At 46.5% G+C, this 16,489-nt stretch overlaps 5 protein-coding genes across 5 annotated transcripts; 2 read left to right on the plus strand and 3 right to left on the minus strand.

Moving 5' to 3' along the window:
* Positions 1-654: 654 nt before the first annotated feature.
* Positions 655-2,622, minus strand: T069G_10647 (prion-inhibition and propagation domain-containing protein; the record flags this gene model as incomplete). The annotated part of the gene is made up of 1 exon (XM_056177857.1): positions 655-2,622. One exon carries the CDS (start codon positions 2,620-2,622, stop codon positions 655-657), a length of 1,968 nt encoding a protein of 655 aa, XP_056024147.1.
* Positions 2,623-3,252: 630 nt separating this feature from the next.
* On the plus strand, positions 3,253-4,722 carry T069G_10648 (uncharacterized protein; the record flags this gene model as incomplete). Its single annotated transcript, XM_056177858.1, has 2 exons — positions 3,253-4,093; positions 4,163-4,722. The coding sequence occupies 2 exons, from the start codon at positions 3,253-3,255 to the stop codon at positions 4,720-4,722; spliced, it is 1,401 nt and encodes a 466-aa protein (XP_056024148.1).
* Positions 4,723-5,488: 766 nt separating this feature from the next.
* On the minus strand, positions 5,489-7,022 carry T069G_10649 (mitochondrial carrier protein domain-containing protein; the record flags this gene model as incomplete). Its single annotated transcript, XM_056177859.1, has 8 exons — positions 5,489-5,513; positions 5,571-5,703; positions 5,773-5,944; positions 6,007-6,193; positions 6,265-6,382; positions 6,452-6,578; positions 6,658-6,744; positions 6,807-7,022. 8 exons carry the CDS (start codon positions 7,020-7,022, stop codon positions 5,489-5,491), a joined length of 1,065 nt encoding a protein of 354 aa, XP_056024149.1.
* A 2,628-nt stretch (positions 7,023-9,650) lies between these two features.
* Positions 9,651-14,489, plus strand: T069G_10650 (ABC transporter domain-containing protein; the record flags this gene model as incomplete). Its single annotated transcript, XM_056177860.1, has 4 exons — positions 9,651-9,986; positions 10,036-13,669; positions 13,774-14,019; positions 14,068-14,489. 4 exons carry the CDS (start codon positions 9,651-9,653, stop codon positions 14,487-14,489), a joined length of 4,638 nt encoding a protein of 1,545 aa, XP_056024150.1.
* Positions 14,490-15,224: 735 nt separating this feature from the next.
* On the minus strand, positions 15,225-15,744 carry T069G_10651 (uncharacterized protein; the record flags this gene model as incomplete). The annotated part of the gene is made up of 3 exons (XM_056177861.1): positions 15,225-15,332; positions 15,386-15,421; positions 15,478-15,744. 3 exons carry the CDS (start codon positions 15,742-15,744, stop codon positions 15,225-15,227), a joined length of 411 nt encoding a protein of 136 aa, XP_056024151.1.
* Positions 15,745-16,489: the final 745 nt, after the last annotated feature.

Genomic DNA, 16,489 nt, shown 5'->3' on the forward strand with positions numbered 1-16,489 from the left:
GAGGCAAAGGCGAAGATATGTCCGGCCCTCCATCCATGAATCCCGCGTTAAAGCCATGGGAACCAGAACGAATAGAAGGCCGGCGTGCAATTAAAATTTCTCTGGGGCATAACTGACGCTTCAATTTATCCACTGATGAAGGATTTGAGCAACACGGGTAATATTTTCAGGTTATGCCAGCCGCACGAAGAAAAGAAAAAGAAAAAGAAGAGCGAAGCTCTAAGCGCGACGGCGAAGAACTTTATACGCTCTGGCGCGTGGGTCTTGAAATTTTTTGTTTCGCTTAGTCATGCAGCTCCTCTGTCCAATCAAAGCAAGGCACGCAGTGGAGAGGAAATGTTCAATGCAAAAACTTCATGTTTTGCAGCGAAGGGAATAATACGATCGAATAGCTGTTCAAAAACAACGCTGCGATGTGTAGCCAGATTGTTATTTTAGATGCGAACAACTGCTTTTGCATCACGGGCCATTCATAGAAAGTTTTACAGGACATCCTTGGCTCCCATTTAGAGGCTTTTGTTAGTTAATATGGTTTCAGTAAAATGCTTTACCACCATATACGCCTAAAATTCTTCTAAATCGTGTTACTGAAATGCCTTGTGCTATTAAGATCTCTTGAACTTTGTATCTTCATCTTGGCTTTCTCTTCAAAGACTACTGATCTGAATCTTCTGCCTCTGAACTTGCTGTTTCCCAACCCTGACTCTCCAAATCGGCGCCCTGTTCTTCAAGTTCCCAGCTGGCATTTGTATCCTCTGAATCAATCGCCGTGCGGCTGTTGTACTTCAGGTTCTTCACCATTAACGATCTTCGCAGTGGCATAAGACTGCCGGAAGGCTTCTGAGGCAAGCGACTTATGACAATTTGGTTCCCGGTCGACTCTCCAGCGAATGTATTATATGATAAGCCCAGGCGGTATGACAACGTGCACAAGGCATGTTGACGCCCCAGACTTAAATTAGGAGGAAAAACCAGCACTTCACGTTCTAAATCCTGGCGGAAGAGAACCAATTCCTCATAGTATTTTAACATTACAAGGCTGTTCATGTCAACCTGCCTAGAGAGGCGTTTGACCCTGTAGCGCCTTCCGGGCTTTTCGCGCAATTGGGTATTAATACGCACTGATGCTGTCTCCTCCGAGAGGAAAATGGTTTCATTGTTGGTCGACTCAGCCAAAAGGCTAGCAATATCCCAAGTATGGCCTTCTGGAGTTGTCGCTTGAGGAACACCATCCTCACCGAATATAGCATACCCCGGCGGCAAAAATATGTTGAATCTTCGTAAAAGATCATGGCGGTCATGAAAGAGAAGCATGACTTGTCTCATAGCATCCGCAGCATTGATATCTTGATGTTGAAAGCGTCTTAATATGTCAGAGAACTTATTGTAGCGCTTATAACCTGTAGTTTCTCGAAGATAGTCCATGTAAATTAGGGCATTGAGCCCAATTGATGCTTCAGTGCTGTCGTCTTGATCTCGAAGAGGCTTGGTCTCGTTTCTCACCCAGTCAATAGGCAAAAATTGGTTGAAGCCCTCCATAAGGTCCGGCTCCAATTCGAAAAGTTTAGTTAAAGAGTCATGAACCTCTCTAATAGGAAGCATATCCCGCTGATAAGTCTGCAAGATGTCGAGAAAGTATTTATACATGATAGGCCGCGAATGAAAATGGACTTTGACCTTACCCACATACGCCAAGGCCTCATTGAAATCGACGGGACTTTGGTGTGAGGGTCGATCTGGGTCTAGAGGTTGATCGTTTCTGGAGGGTTCTTGTGTCCTAGAAATTTTGAGCAACCCCAAGTATTGTTCTCGGAATGCTCTTAAATCCCAAGACTCCATTTCTTCCGTGACTTCCATCTGACTGTCTGCCGCGACAGTCTCATCGATCGCATCTATCCAGCCAATAATCTTGCCCTGTTGAGTACTAACCATCGATATGGTGTCGGCGCGAATCGATGTAGCATCTGAGATGGCAGGGTAATCCAGTTCGCAAGCTTCACTAAGCATATTGAGGGTTCGGATGTCATTTATCGTGTTGATTCGAGAAATGACTAAATCTTGCTGTTGCTCGCGGCCAACAAGATCTTTGGTAATCTTTTCAACGCCATCTACCAATTCTCGCAGTTCAACGATCAGATCCTCGTATTTCTTTCGATCGTGTAGGACCCAGAACGATTTGCGCTTCACCTTGGTTGCCTGCTCGTGGGCACTATCGGTGATTGTGAGCCGCTTGAAAGCAGCCTTGAGCTTTGACACGCTCCTAGACTTGGCAACTAGCTGGACGCCTTCCTCGACCGCGACTTGTTTGGCTCCATATCGGCTACTCAAGCGCTCCGAGTCTGTGAGTAATTCTACTATGAGCTCTAGAGCTCGCTGTACCACAGCACAAAATTCGAAATCTTCAAGGAGACTGCGTCGCTTCTCCCCAGTCTCACGGATCAGTCCCATGCTCTTGCCCCAGCTCTTCAGGCGACATTGCTCTAGTGCAAGCTTCAGATCGAGCTTCTCCAGATCCTTCGCTTGGTTCCTCGCAGCACGAATAAGATCACAAGCATCAATGCACCCCTCGAGAAGGCCAACCAAGGTCAATACACTCGCTATGGTGCCTATTATCTCAGCCATAAGGATGCGGTGTGAATGAGGTGGATGTCCTGAAAAGAGAGACAGGCGATTAATAGTTCCTGTTAGAAAAGTTGTACAGGAGAGATCGGTAGGTTGAATCAGATTGCGACAGGAGATGAGTACAGTATCTTGAAGCACGGCCGTCATCAAAGAGGAAGAGGAAGCATTTAACCCCTCACATCTCAACTAATACGAATAGACTCAAGACAGGCAAGACTTCGTGGTGGGGCACGTTTTATGTCATACTGGAAGTCATACTGCAAGTCTTTTCATCGAGTCAGACACCAACGATGATGTATCAAAAGTCCTCACCAACATAGCGGAGAGCCTTTTAGTTTATGGAAGCGAAAAAGACAAACATGAGAATAATGATGAGACTAATGTACCCATTAAGTTGGAATATGAAACGATGATTGGCTGTAGAACATTCTAGCCTGCATCTACCTTGTGCGCACGCACCTCATTGACATCCGACATCCTCTTTCTACTGGGAAGCGCGGGCCCATCAAAGCTTTGTCTAGAAGCCTAATAACTTTTAAAATCTCTTCCATGTTTCCCCTTGCACCGTTTTCTTACACAAACACCCCGTCTCACGCCTATTCTGTGGGCAGCTCCTCTATGTGATTTAGGATGGAGGTTGTTACTCCTGTGGATGGCTCTCCGTCATGCAGTAACATCGAAAGTCTTCCTTGGTTGATCTGCTATAATGTGATGGTGAGGCTCGATTTGTCTGATCTCAATGCATTAGCACGCGCGTCGCCAATTCTCTACCGGCAGGTTAAACAAGATCGCCCTCGCATTCTCTATGGAGAGCTGAAGACTATGCTTGGGAATACACTTGTGGACGCTTACGCAGTGTATCAGACATCGCGGCCGCCATTTACGACTGTTATCAGGAATACTGAAGTTGTTCAGCCATTCCTTGAACCCTATGCAAACAAGCTCCAAACAGAGAAGGCGGGGCCGTCTCTAGGAGACCTTAGCGAAGAGGCAATCATTGCCATGTGGACGTTTCAAACAACAATTGTCGCCCCTATTGTTGAAGTGTTTGCTCGGTGGACTCTTGGTAACATTTCGAATCTTATTGAAACTCAAGATTATGAGGTATCTTGGCCGCCGGACGGAGATGGCCCAAATGTGAGCCACCTAGAAATCGAACTGAGTGCAACTGAACGCATGCGCATCTTGAGAGGAATGTTCCGTTTCCAGCTGTACTGTCATCTTTTTGGAGCCCGGTGCCGAGGCAAACCAAGGTTTGGCTATCCATACATAGAGTTAATCGATGTGATCGGACTTGTCCATGACTTATTCGAACCGTGGGAATTTGAAGAGTTTGTGTGTATCCAATGGTACGCTCGGATGAAATGGGAGCATATTTGCACAACATTTGGCGACGAGATAAATGAGACAAGCCCTCTTTTTGAAGAGGTGAGTCCTCCACCTCCGTGGGGAAAACGGCTAAGTGCGAGTGGTAGGTTAACAGTTCAATCTCTATTCCCCATTTTGCGTACATGTATGCATCTAATAATCACTGGTTCAGGCGTGGTAGAACATGTCATCAGTGGTACTGCCTCTCGAGGCCTGCGACCCTTACATGCGATTTTATTTGTTGGAGGTGATCACGCACATCGCATCAAACTTATGCACGAAGTATTGGCATGGCCAACAGAAGAATATATCGACTTTAGCCGTGTGTCGCCGTATTGGCAATTCAGCCATCGAAAAGCCAACCGCTCGGAGCGCGATTGGAAGGAATTTAGGCGCGAACCTCTTCCATTTAACGGAGATGGTGAATCGGACCAATCCAACCTTCGGCCACCTGCAGCCTGGGTGATGCTTTGGGAGGGAAAGTACTCAAACTTACGCTTTTTTGACAACGACTTATTGGTTTGGGGGTACGTGATGTGGGACAGGGATCGAATAGATTCTACTGGAGCCGAAAAAATCACCTTTAGTGAACGCCTCGAGTCCCTGCCATTGGGAAATTTGGATTACAGCAGCTCCGAAGAGGAAGAGGAAGAAGACGACTATATAGAACCGTATTATTACTCTGACGAGTTAGAAGATGGCGAAAGTGCGAGCTTGGAGACGGAAAGTTAGGAGGAAGAGGTTCGCCGGACTAGAGAGATACCGGTAGCATTGGGCCTGGAAAGAGATATATGCATGTAGCTGGCTGTGTTTGTTAAGACGGGAGGATATTTCTGGTCACCTTGATCAGCCTCGTTAGCATTACGAGGTGAGCACGATCGGTGTGCAGCTTCACTCACACACATAGTACTGAGTAGTATTGACTCGCATTCCACAACCCATCAATAATGCATTGTGCCATGACCGTCTTATGCGGAACGGGTCGGTGAGCCCGCGCCCTTTTAAAGTTGTTTGCCATCTCTCGCTTTCAGCCTCAGTGGCGAGAATGGACATGTCGATGAAACAATCCAATACGAGGATGATCCGTGTTGTTTTACTTAGGCGCAGATAGCTAGGGACGCTGGCATTTTGAGAAACGATACATTCCCTCCTTGTTCAACGAGTACCTCTACGAGCCCCTGCCGAGCGTATCGCAGCGAGCACGCGGGTAAAGTGAGACTGGTCGGCGGTATCGTTTTTATTAAAATGTAATTGGAGGTCTGGATGTAGGCTTTGTAACTGTTTACTCACACTACTTGAGCACCCATTTGTTGGCGTCGTGTGTAATACGACTAATCACTGTGTTATGGGTCTAGTCTTTGACGAGATCGCCTGACCTTTCTTCTTATCTGTCATGCATTGTGTCCCTTACCATATACATTCATTAATCCAGGCTGAGTAATGTGCCTATGCATGCTTGTTCAGTTGAAGAATCCCAAAAATCACATCTTAATTTCCTCTAGGACTTTGTCCTTTGTTCCCAGCTATAAGTATCTTGGTCAGTAGATTATTGACGATTTGAAGTGTCCAAATAAGCTCACATATCTAGAAATAGCTTCCATAGAATGGAAAATAGTAGCCCCTGAAGACCATTGCTCAAGATGCGCGTCGTCAGTCCGCGCCCAAGCAGCCCCGATACTCCGTCATCTCGAATCACCAATCGCACAGCCTCTCCTGTAAAAACGGATTCAGTAAAACGATACGGCATAGAAAACTGCAAGTGAAAATCTGGAGATATTTTACCGTAAGACACTTTGGTATCATTGACCTGTCGGTAGGTCTTTATCACTCTCAAGGAGTTGGACACAGAATCGGATATAACAGATGCGACGAATCCTATAAAGGCCAGACGCAGTAGCCAAAGAAATAGGTCGCTCTTTGGTGGTTCTTGGATGACTTCTGTCAACAAATTGTACTGCAGTAGAGTGAGCAATTGAGTTATCAACGTGGAAGAGAGATTGAAGGGCTGAATCATACCGTCGCAAACCAGGGATAATGGCCGACGAATGTTGCTCCTGCAGTAGCAAACGCTCCCCACCACAGAGTTCCAACTCCATGTTGCTTGATGCGTTGTCGAAGCAGGGCAGTTCCGCTAGGGCCTTGTGCCTGGAGGGTAGTCTTGAGGGTGTCAACAGGTGTAAGAATCATGCGAAACCCGGCAGCGCTTAGTATTATGTATTCTCAGTAATTTGCATCTTGTGAAACGTTAGATGAACTTTTTGAATGGAAGCATACCAAAGGGAAGCAAAAACCGTCTTTCCAAGCGAAGGCAGGTCTTTCAGGTATGAGTTGGACTGCAGCAAGGCCAGAATTCCAGCATTGGCTGCTGTGTCGCCAAACCTCGCCACAGGTCCTATATTTTCACGCATGCAAAATTAGTAACCCTGGTTAAATAACTGCAAGAAATCATAAGGAGTCTTACCTTGTATGAGTGCGGCTCCGAGTCCCGAATAGTATCGGCCGAATCCTCCATCAGCGTAGAGGATATGTGTGGCACTAGTGAAGGAGGTTCCGAAGCGGTACTGATAGTTCATAATAGTCCGAAGAGGCTACATAAAGAATCAAGAAATTTAGTCGCAGCTCGGCTTCGAGTATGACAAAGGAATGAGTGGGCGAATGAGGTTGTACCATTAGAAGCAGGACCTGCAGAACCATGGCAGCTGCGCCGCTCAAGCCGCCTCCAAGCGCCTTCTTGAGCGCTTTCTCCAAGTCAAACTAAGAAGCTATAGTCAGATACAAGGCGATATTACCACCAAATACGCGTCCGTGATACTAACGTTGACATCTCCGTCGGCATCGATCCAGCCCTTGATAAACACGGCAAGGACAAGGGCGGCAAGAATAGCCCAGAAGACCCTCCATAGGTACCAGCTAGTCGGCTTCTTGTCGTTTTCTTGCGGTTCCAGTCGGGGCTGTTCCGATTGCTCTCCTACTAGGAGCGGCGTGTTTTCATCATGCCTTGATTGTGTTTCGACATCATCTTCACGCGCCATGGTGCTGGCTTGCGTACCGTTGTACGAGGTAATAAAACTACGACGAACTAATGCCGGATTTGAAGGTTTCACAGATAGCTGCGGCTCTCAAAACGATCAGAATATCACCAAAGGCTTGGCTATCTCATACGGCAGATACATGGAAGATTGGTGTCAGCAAGGGAAGAGCCAATATGTAGCGAATAATAATGCACCGCTGGATTGGTCATCATGGGTGATGCAAGGGCGGATGGGAATTGCGAAATCATGGTCAGCGCCTACATGAGATACGTGCACGGCCAAGTCAGCTCCGGGAATAATTGGGTATTTGCTCTCCAAACCCGGTGTGTCGTTGCGGCTCTGGTTTGGCACACGTGGGCAATATTTTGGGTTCAAATCGTCCTCTTGTTATGGTTGGCTGTGCCTTTTGGGTAGGATATCAAGCTTTGCCCTGGCTATGTGAAGAGTGCGAAGGATTGCTGCAAAGGAGGTGTCCCCCGTGCATGTGACGCTGCGTACGGCCATGCTTGTGTGCGTAGCGATGTTGAAATGAACTCAACCACGACTTCAAAACAATAAATTCTATTCTTCTTACAATCCATCTTTCTCATTTCTCACACATCAGACAAGCGTACCACTTCACAAATTATATAGTATCATGAACCCTCCACCGTTGGAGGTGGAACGCAAGAGGGGAAGCCGCATCTGCCCCGTTGTCGCCTGCATTAAGCAAGTCCCAGAATTAGCATTGAGCTAGCAATAGGTACATAGTTTACTGTATGCTTCATTCATGCTTCCCATTTTTAGAGTCGTATTGCGGAGAAATTTTTAAGTTCACACGATGATCGAGGCTCGGGGCATTACTCGATTAAGACTGCATGAAACCCTTGTCAGGTACCCCAGGGCAAATGTGTGTCAATAGAGTACGGCCTTGGGCGGATCGATGAGACAGATGCTCCATCCAAACGTAATGAAGGAATATCAGATGTCTTGGAATTTGAGGGTCATCAGATACATATATTAGCCAAGATGACTGAATTCGACAATGTGAGAAGATTGGTCTTGGGCTTTGGAACGTCTACACAACTCAGGCGACGATGTTCCATACTTGGTCTGCAACCAACCATGGCGATATGATATTTAAAATTGAACTGTTTTCACATGAATTGGTAACAAAAGAGGGCCACCTAGATTATATATACCAAAAGAGCAGATTGATTGGCGGTGGGAATACGCATCAGGCCTTGTCACAGTTACTTCACCTCATGCAAATGGGCTTGGCGCGGTGAGAGTTAGTAAATGCAATACTAAGGGCCTAAAGCATGAAGATGAGTCAAAATCGGAAGCTCCGCGAAGTAACATTGAGTCATCTCTCTTCTTATTGGCATTCTGATAGTTCTTCAACTTCAACCACAGTTCAGAACTCTAGCTTCGGCACACACAGCTTTCATCAAGTCTCGCGGTCGCGGCCTTTACGAAGCACAAAAAATGTTTCCTTCCAATTACAGTATGCTCGCTTCCATGTATGTATGAGGATGGATGTGTTGCATTATTGCATGACATAACTCGCGTAGTTCTCGTTCGACGGAAAGAGAAATTCACATTATCTAGCCTGTTGTCTATTTAATAGATCGCCTCTACGGGAAGACTATACTTTGACGCCATAAGTATGACTGACCGGAGTTATAATTGCAGATACGATAAGAGAGGGAGTCATCCGTAGTGAGTCCAAAGATTCAGGGTTGCTAGCATCCTGTGAAGCGATGGAATGCGCTACACGCGGATAATATCATGGAACACAGCTTTGCTTACCCAAGAATTCAGTGTGATTGGGGAAAATTACTCCGAGTTTACAACCAAGGGTGGAGTCGAACGGGTAGAACGGCTGCAGTAGCATGTCAAGGGGGTGGAGAGGAGAATACGCCGAAGCGTATCCTACAGATTTTGGCGCTTTTAGTACGAGTATGGAGATGAGATGAGTTCCGTGTTTTCATCCCACCGCAAGGGATGTGGACGGCTTCTCCACAGACATTGATCTTTAGCAGCCGGAGCTAATACTTATTATCGCTATCCGGACATATTAAAATCACTAGCTCGTGCCGCTTCTTTACTTCGTATACATGTTAGGATTCATTAGCGCGGTAGGATGTTGATAAGGCAGTACAATTGTTGCCTACAGGTTGCATACGGGCAAGGCTCTGTCTGTTCGGATGGTGATCAGTAATTTCTTGTATATACCTGTACGCGTTGCACATCCTTAAATTTAGGAAGCGCTTATTGAGGGCGCTCGTTGAAATATAAACAGTGCACAACACGCCCTAAAAGCATTCATACGGTATAATTGACCGGATTCACAGTCCTGGAGAAAGCGTGAATTATAAAAGAACCACCAGAAAGTCTTGTACTAAGGCTGGCCAGGCTGACGAATAGGGAGGCAAAGCAAACAAAAGTACCTCCCACATCGAGTCTAGATCAGACCCGTTGACTCACGCGGTGACGAGAATCCTCCTCGGAATCAGAATCCCGAAATTGATATCGGTGTAATTTTTATTTAAATATCTTTCAGCGAATTTTCCGCCTTAATGTTCTGGTTTTGATTGCCACTGTAAGTCGTGAGATGGTGATGTAGACAACAGCTAGACTCACAGTATGAGGCTAGATTACGATCCGGAATATGCGGTTGCAGGCCTGGCATTTCTTGTCGCGCTGTGCTCTTTTCCGTATCTTCGAAGACTTCGTGTAATCACCCGTGCCAAGAATCCACAGCAGGATGGGCTCACATACGAGGATGAAGATGGAGCTGCAAATGAAGATTCAATAGCTCGATTCTCCAACAAAGCCCAATTCATTGCCATATTTGTTATCGCACTGTTGGCAATTGCACTCTCGTGCGCAGCTGCTATTTTCACCGCCGTCAATCATAAGTTTGAACCTGGGTATTCTGGGATACCTCTGTTGGGATCATGGTGGCTGTTTTTCGCCTGGGTAAGCTTCCATAGCAGGAAATCTAGTTTTTTGAAGCTGACGGGTCTAGATACTTTTGTTTTTGCAATTTTTGGTCGCGTCGCGAGAAGTTGAACCAGTAACAAGATTTAACAGCGTAACATCGAGCGGCAGAACATGTTTCTTGATCATTGGTATCGCTTCAATCACTCTTAACGGAATACGCGGCCTCTATTATGTGGAGCGAGACAGGCATTTTATCACTTCAATCTTGATATGGATTCAAATTGGTGCGGCTGTCGCTTTGATCGGAACAATCGCTTCCATCAAACGTCGCCCAGATGTGTTTGGCCCAGATGGAAGAGTCGTCGACTCACAGAGGACACTCAGTCTTTGGTCTAGATATAGCTTCGACTGGCCTATGAATGTGCTTCGGGCAGCAGCCTCGGAAAAGTTTGAGAATTCTAATCTACCCGCAATGGACTACACGGTTAGATCAGAAAATGCTACTGCAAGCTTCAAGGACATCATCTTCAAGGGTGATCGCCTTCCGCTATGGGCGCACATTATGTGGAAGTTTCGGTGGCGGTTCATTTGGATGTGGGGAGCTCTTCTTTTCACAAACTTCTTTGACGTCGCTCCCGCCTTTGCGAACTTGCAACTACTTCGTCACCTCGAGACTCGCGAACATTTCGACATTATTGATCCCGTCGCGTGGAAATGGGTTGCTGCAATTGTTGGTGCTACGATAAGCTCGCGCTTGGTCGACTCCAGAGTCATGTGGTCTGAGACGGCCGACATTGTTGTCCCGATGAGATCAACTTTAACCGGAATGATGTACGAAAAATTGATGAAAATGGAGGATTCGCTTCATATCCCCAAGGAAGAGTCTTCGGATCCAGACGCGAAGAAGGCCGATGATGGAAATGAGCAAGAGCAGCAACCAAACATGAGATCACAGCAGGACATCGTCAACATGTTCTCAGTCGACTGCGACGCGATCGCAAGATTTGGATCTCAGAGTGGGCAATATGTAAACTGCGGAGGACAATTCACCATAATTACCATCTTCTTGCTGTACCTTGTCGGTTGGCAAAGCCTGTGCGCTGGAATGTTGGGAATTTTGGTCCTCTTTCCGATCAACAGAGCTCTTGCTTCACGATACGGCGGCAACCAAAAGATTCTCATGAAGCTTCGTGACAAAAGGTCTACGATAATTACAGAGGCTCTTCAGGGAATCCGACAGATCAAGTTCTCCGCAATCGAAACTCAGTGGACGGAGAAGATTGAGAATATTCGTGAAGAGGAGCTTTCGATGCTCTGGAGGACGAGAATCAACAACATTTACATGGCGATTGCTTCAGAATTTACTCCCATTGTCTTGACGTCGCTTTCTTTGGCCACCTATTCATACATCAACGGGACACTGCTGCCATCAGTCGCTTTTACCGCCATTACTCTATTCATGTTCCTCGAAGGAATCGTGGGTCATATTCCGCTGTTGTTGGTTACGGCCATTAATGCCAAGGTGAGCTGTGACAGAATCGATAAGTTCTTTCGCGCCCCGAACAAAACGGAGAATGTCCATCCGGGCCCTGCAGTATCATTCCACGATGCGACCGTCACGTTTCCATTTGGTTCTGAAGATCCCACCGACGACCGCTTTGCTCTGCGCAAGATCAACCTTGACTTTCCCAATGGCTGCCTAAGCGTTATTTCCGGACCGACTGGATCTGGAAAATCACTCCTCCTTTCAGCCATTTTAGGCGAGGCAGAGGTCTTGAGTGGTTATATTCAAGCCCCAAAAGCCCCTGCTCCAGAGCAACGATTTGATAGCAAGGCGACGGCTGCTAATTGGATCCTTCCTACGGCTGTTTGCTTTATTTCTCAGACTCCATGGATTGAAAACGCTACCATCAAGAACAACGTCCTCTTTGGCCTCCCATTTGACCCTATTCGATACGAGAAAGTCCTTGACGCTTGTGCTCTATCCCGAGATCTCAGCCTGTTTGAAGACGGTGATGAAACTGAGGTTGGAGCTCAAGGAGTGACTCTGAGTGGTGGACAGAAGTGGCGACTGACTCTAGCACGAGCACTTTACTCAAGGGCCGGTATTATGATTATCGACGATGTCTTTAGCGCTCTTGACGCGCATGTTGGAAAGCATGTCTTTGCAAACGCACTTCTCGGTGAGCTTGCGAAGGGTAGAACTCGAATTCTGGTCACTCACCATTCGTCACTATGCCTTCCGCGTGCTGACTACGCTGTGCATCTCGTCAATGGAGTTGTCGAACACTCTGGCTCAGTAGAGGAACTGCGACGCACTGGTATCCTGGAGCACATAATTGAAGCAGATGAGGCTGAAGAAGCTCACAGAGATGTTAATGCAAAATCGACAGGACAGCTTGCCACAACCCCGGCGCTGGATTCGACACCCAAGGCTAAGGCGGCTCCAAAGAGACTTGTTGAAGACGAGAAGCGAGAGGTTGGTAGAGTCAAAACAGCCGTCTATGCTGGATACCTCAAAGCCTTCAGCGGAATCCCTTTCTGGTCTTTTCTTATACTTCTATTCGCTATCGCACAGAGTCTCACCCTTGGCCGTACGTATTGGATCAAAATATGGGCCAGTTCATATGAGCAAGTCGACAACACTATGCATGTCATGGTCTATCAATATAAGAAGACGCTGCAGACACAATTCTTCAGCCAGCCCATGGACTATGCGAACACGACAAATGCGGCTACGAGCTTTCAAGGCGAGACTCAGGCTAGAAGCCTCTGGTTCTATCTTGGAGTATACTGCTTAATATCGACAATCTCCGTGTTGATATCCGTCAGTCGTCTCTACTGTGTCTATACCGGCTCACTCCGTGCATCGCGGAAGATTTTCCAGGGCATTTTGCGCAGCGTGCTTCGAGCACCCCTCCGATGGCTAGATACTGTGCCGACTGGAAGAATTCTGAATAGGTTCACTGGCGATTTCACTAGCATGGACTCTTCATTGGCTACAAACTTCTATTACTTTGCCACTGTGACCTGGGAAATGCTTGGCATCTTGGTGGCAGCTCTTTTCGTTTCGCCATTCATGATCATCATTGCCATCGTTCTTCTCGTCGCCTGTGCTTACTTCGCTCAACAATACATGGCTGCAGCACGAACTCTCAAGAGACTCGAATCCACCAACAAATCTCCTGTCATCTCTCACTTCGCGTCTTCGCTCAGCGGTCTATCAACCCTCAGAGCTTTCTCAAAGGCACCCGAATTTACCCAGCGGATATTCGCTCTTATTGATGACTGGGCAGCTTGCAGTTGGTACATCACCGCCTTTCGCATGTGGCTCATGATTCGCATCGGCATTACGGCCTCCATGTTTGCTGCCGTAATTGGCGTTTTCGTTGTTACTACGCCCAATATCGATGCCAGTTTAGCCGGCTTTGTCCTTTCTTTTGCATTGAACTTTGGACATGCTATCAACTGGGGCATTTCTGTGTCTACGCAGACAGAACTTGATATGAACGCCACGGAGCGCATCTTTGAGTACCAAAATCTCGAAATCGAAAACCAGGGTGGAGAGGAAGTGCGCGCAAGCTGGCCTGAGGAAGGTAGAATCGAGGTTGAGAAGCTAGAAGTGGGCTATGCGGAGGGCTTGCCTTCTATTCTGAAGGGCTTGAGCTTTACTGCCGAACGCAATCAGCGCATTGGAATCGTGGGTAGAACCGGTGGAGGTAAGTTTGAGTCAACTAAATTCCTATACAGAGCTGATCCCGAGCCCGCTATTCACTCGTGTTTCTCTTTCTATCTGTAAATATGATGTTCTGACTTGAACCAGGAAAATCAACCTTATCACTGGCCCTCTTCCGCTTCCTTCAAACCAGGTCCGGCAGCATTACGATTGACGGCGTCGATATTTCCAAGATCAAACTCTCAGATCTGCGCACCCGTCTGGCCATTATTCCACAGGACCCTTTCCTATTTTCAGGCACTATTCGAACGAACCTCGATCCCTTCGGCCAGTTTAGCGACTACGAGCTTCAAAAGGCGTTGATGCGGGTTCATCTCATTTCCTCAAATCCAGGCACACCGGCTCCTGAGGCCATTCTCGATGAACACTCAGTTTCTTCAGCTCCCACCGCCACCGAGAATGATTCGGACGTAAACTCTGCTCTCTCGCTTTCGTCCCCGGTCGCATCCGGTGGTTCTAACCTTTCACAAGGCCAGAAGCAATTGCTCTGCCTTGCACGTGCGATTTTGTCACGTCCAAAAGTTCTGCTCTTGGATGAGGCGACATCAGCCGTCGATATGGAGACTGATAGACTGATTCAGGACTCCATTCGTCAGGAGTTTTCTGACTCGACGCTGCTTGTTATCGCCCATCGATTAAGCACTGTAGTTGACTTTGATCGGATATTGGTGATCAAGGATGGTGTGACCGCGGAGTTTGGTACGCCAAAGGAGTTGCTGGAGATTGAGGACGGTATATTCAAGGAGATGATTTCTCACAGTGGTGAGAAAGACGAATTGGTGAGATTGATTTCAGCAAAATAGACACTTCAAAACGCCGAGGTTAATATTCAGAACTTTGGGACTTATAATTAGTAATGCATATGGTAGAAAAAGGTGCTTGGGTAGGAGTAGGGCATTTGCAAGTTTAGGAATACTACCGAGCACAGAAAATATAATGGAATACGAAAAAGATCCTCCAGAAGTGTTAAAGCATACAATCGTACAGATCCAGAGTGAGCTATTCTGTATAATTGTTAAACTTATCCGCCAAATAAGTATGTTAAAGCGATCATTGCTCAAGCGATATGGTCAAAGATAAAAGCCATTCATCGCTCATCCAAGAATAAACTTATGAATCAGCTTTAAAGTCAGCAGTATGAAAAAAACTGAATGGAAAATACCACTCAAGTCCTGAACTTGAGGGTGAATCGGGTAGTTGAAGGTTTCCGTTATTAGTATAGTGGTAAATGTCGTAGCATTGCATTCAGATAGAAATGCCTAATTGGAGAAAGTACCCCTAGCCATTAGTGAACTCTTGGCAAAATGCCTATTAGGTAGGTATTTACAATACAACCGTACGTTTGGACTTGTTACTTGTCTGCATACAACATCCTGTCACGCAAAATTGTATGAAATATTGCAATAGCACCCTCTCCAGCTCATTCATTGTATTTACAGATTAAAAATATCCAAGACGTAGCTATTTGAAGGCTATGCTATGCCTATAGACTCAAATTCAGACTATAAGCTTCATCCTTATTTCTCTGTCTCTATATCTTAGTCGAGAGCAACAATCGTGAACCACTCCTCCTGGGCGCTGTCAAGGTCGATGAACGCTCCACCACTGGGGCAAACATCAGCAGTGAGTGTTTGTGCGGCATAAGACTAGGTTGAGTAGTGTTAGCGTCTCATAATAGTATGGAAAATGTAGAACTTACAACGCAGGATTGTTCATCCGGAACGGCTACAGTGACCTGAGATCCGTTAGTATTACGTTGTAATTAATATCGTGAGATATCTAAATATTTACCAGGTTAAGACCGTAGGTCTTTCCATCTTCTGGTGCGTCGACACCGTCAGCAATGTCTGTGGTAACAGACTGGGCGTCAACAGTTGAGAAGTTGATCTGCGAGCAGAGCTTGGTAGCCCAGTCGACCTTCACTTGATCATCGAGGTCAGTGATGGACTGAGGAACGTTGTTCTTCTGTCCAGGAGCAGGAAAGCAAAGCTTCTCGTTGGCTGCCAAGGCAGTGACAGCGAGGCCAAGAAGGGCAAATGTAGCAGTTGAGAATTGCATGATGAAGGCGCGTAGGGGATTGCAGTGCTCGGTCTGACGAAAGTAAGAAGATGGGTGAACATGATTTTCACGATTCAGTTGGTTTGAAGGCTATATATACCTGGAATTCTCAACAATTTACTGATAATATTGATCTTCGGGAGATGAATTGGTCCGATTCATAAAATGGTCATTCTATGTATTCATCATTGAGGACAAGCAAAGTCATCAAATGCAACCATATGTAATCGAATACTACCTACTGAATTAGAAAAGACATCCATGTCTAATGAAGAACAGTAGGCATGTAAGAAGGGCGGACGGACTACCATTCTTTTTACCCGCTGCCGCTTACATCCTGCCCCAACTACGGAAGACATCATCACGACCGAGCCATACGAGCTTCATTAGCAGCCAGGTATTAGCCTCTTTGCTATACTTAACGGTAAACCTCTTAAATGTTCCAACCTCGAACATGTAATGTTAGTCTGCTAGATAATGTTGTTTCTTGTCATTCTCGCACTAGGATCGGGGCCAATGTAGTGCTAGAAAAACTCCGAGCCGGTCCTCGGCCCTCACAGCGAGATCCGCCAAGAAGGCAAGAGTTTCCGAAAACAGTGAGATTTGCCTAATATACTAACTATATCTTATGCTTAAAAAGGCGGATGTTCGCTTTCTACGGGGTGCATCCGTCCTTTACGGGGTACAGGGTTCAATGGGGCTTGCCATGGTACATGACACCCGCGGTGAGTTTATTTTATCAGCA

This window comes from Trichoderma breve (genome assembly GCF_028502605.1).
Source record: "Trichoderma breve strain T069 chromosome 7 map unlocalized scaffold00007, whole genome shotgun sequence".
NCBI classification, from domain to species: Eukaryota; Fungi; Ascomycota; class Sordariomycetes; order Hypocreales; family Hypocreaceae; genus Trichoderma; species Trichoderma breve.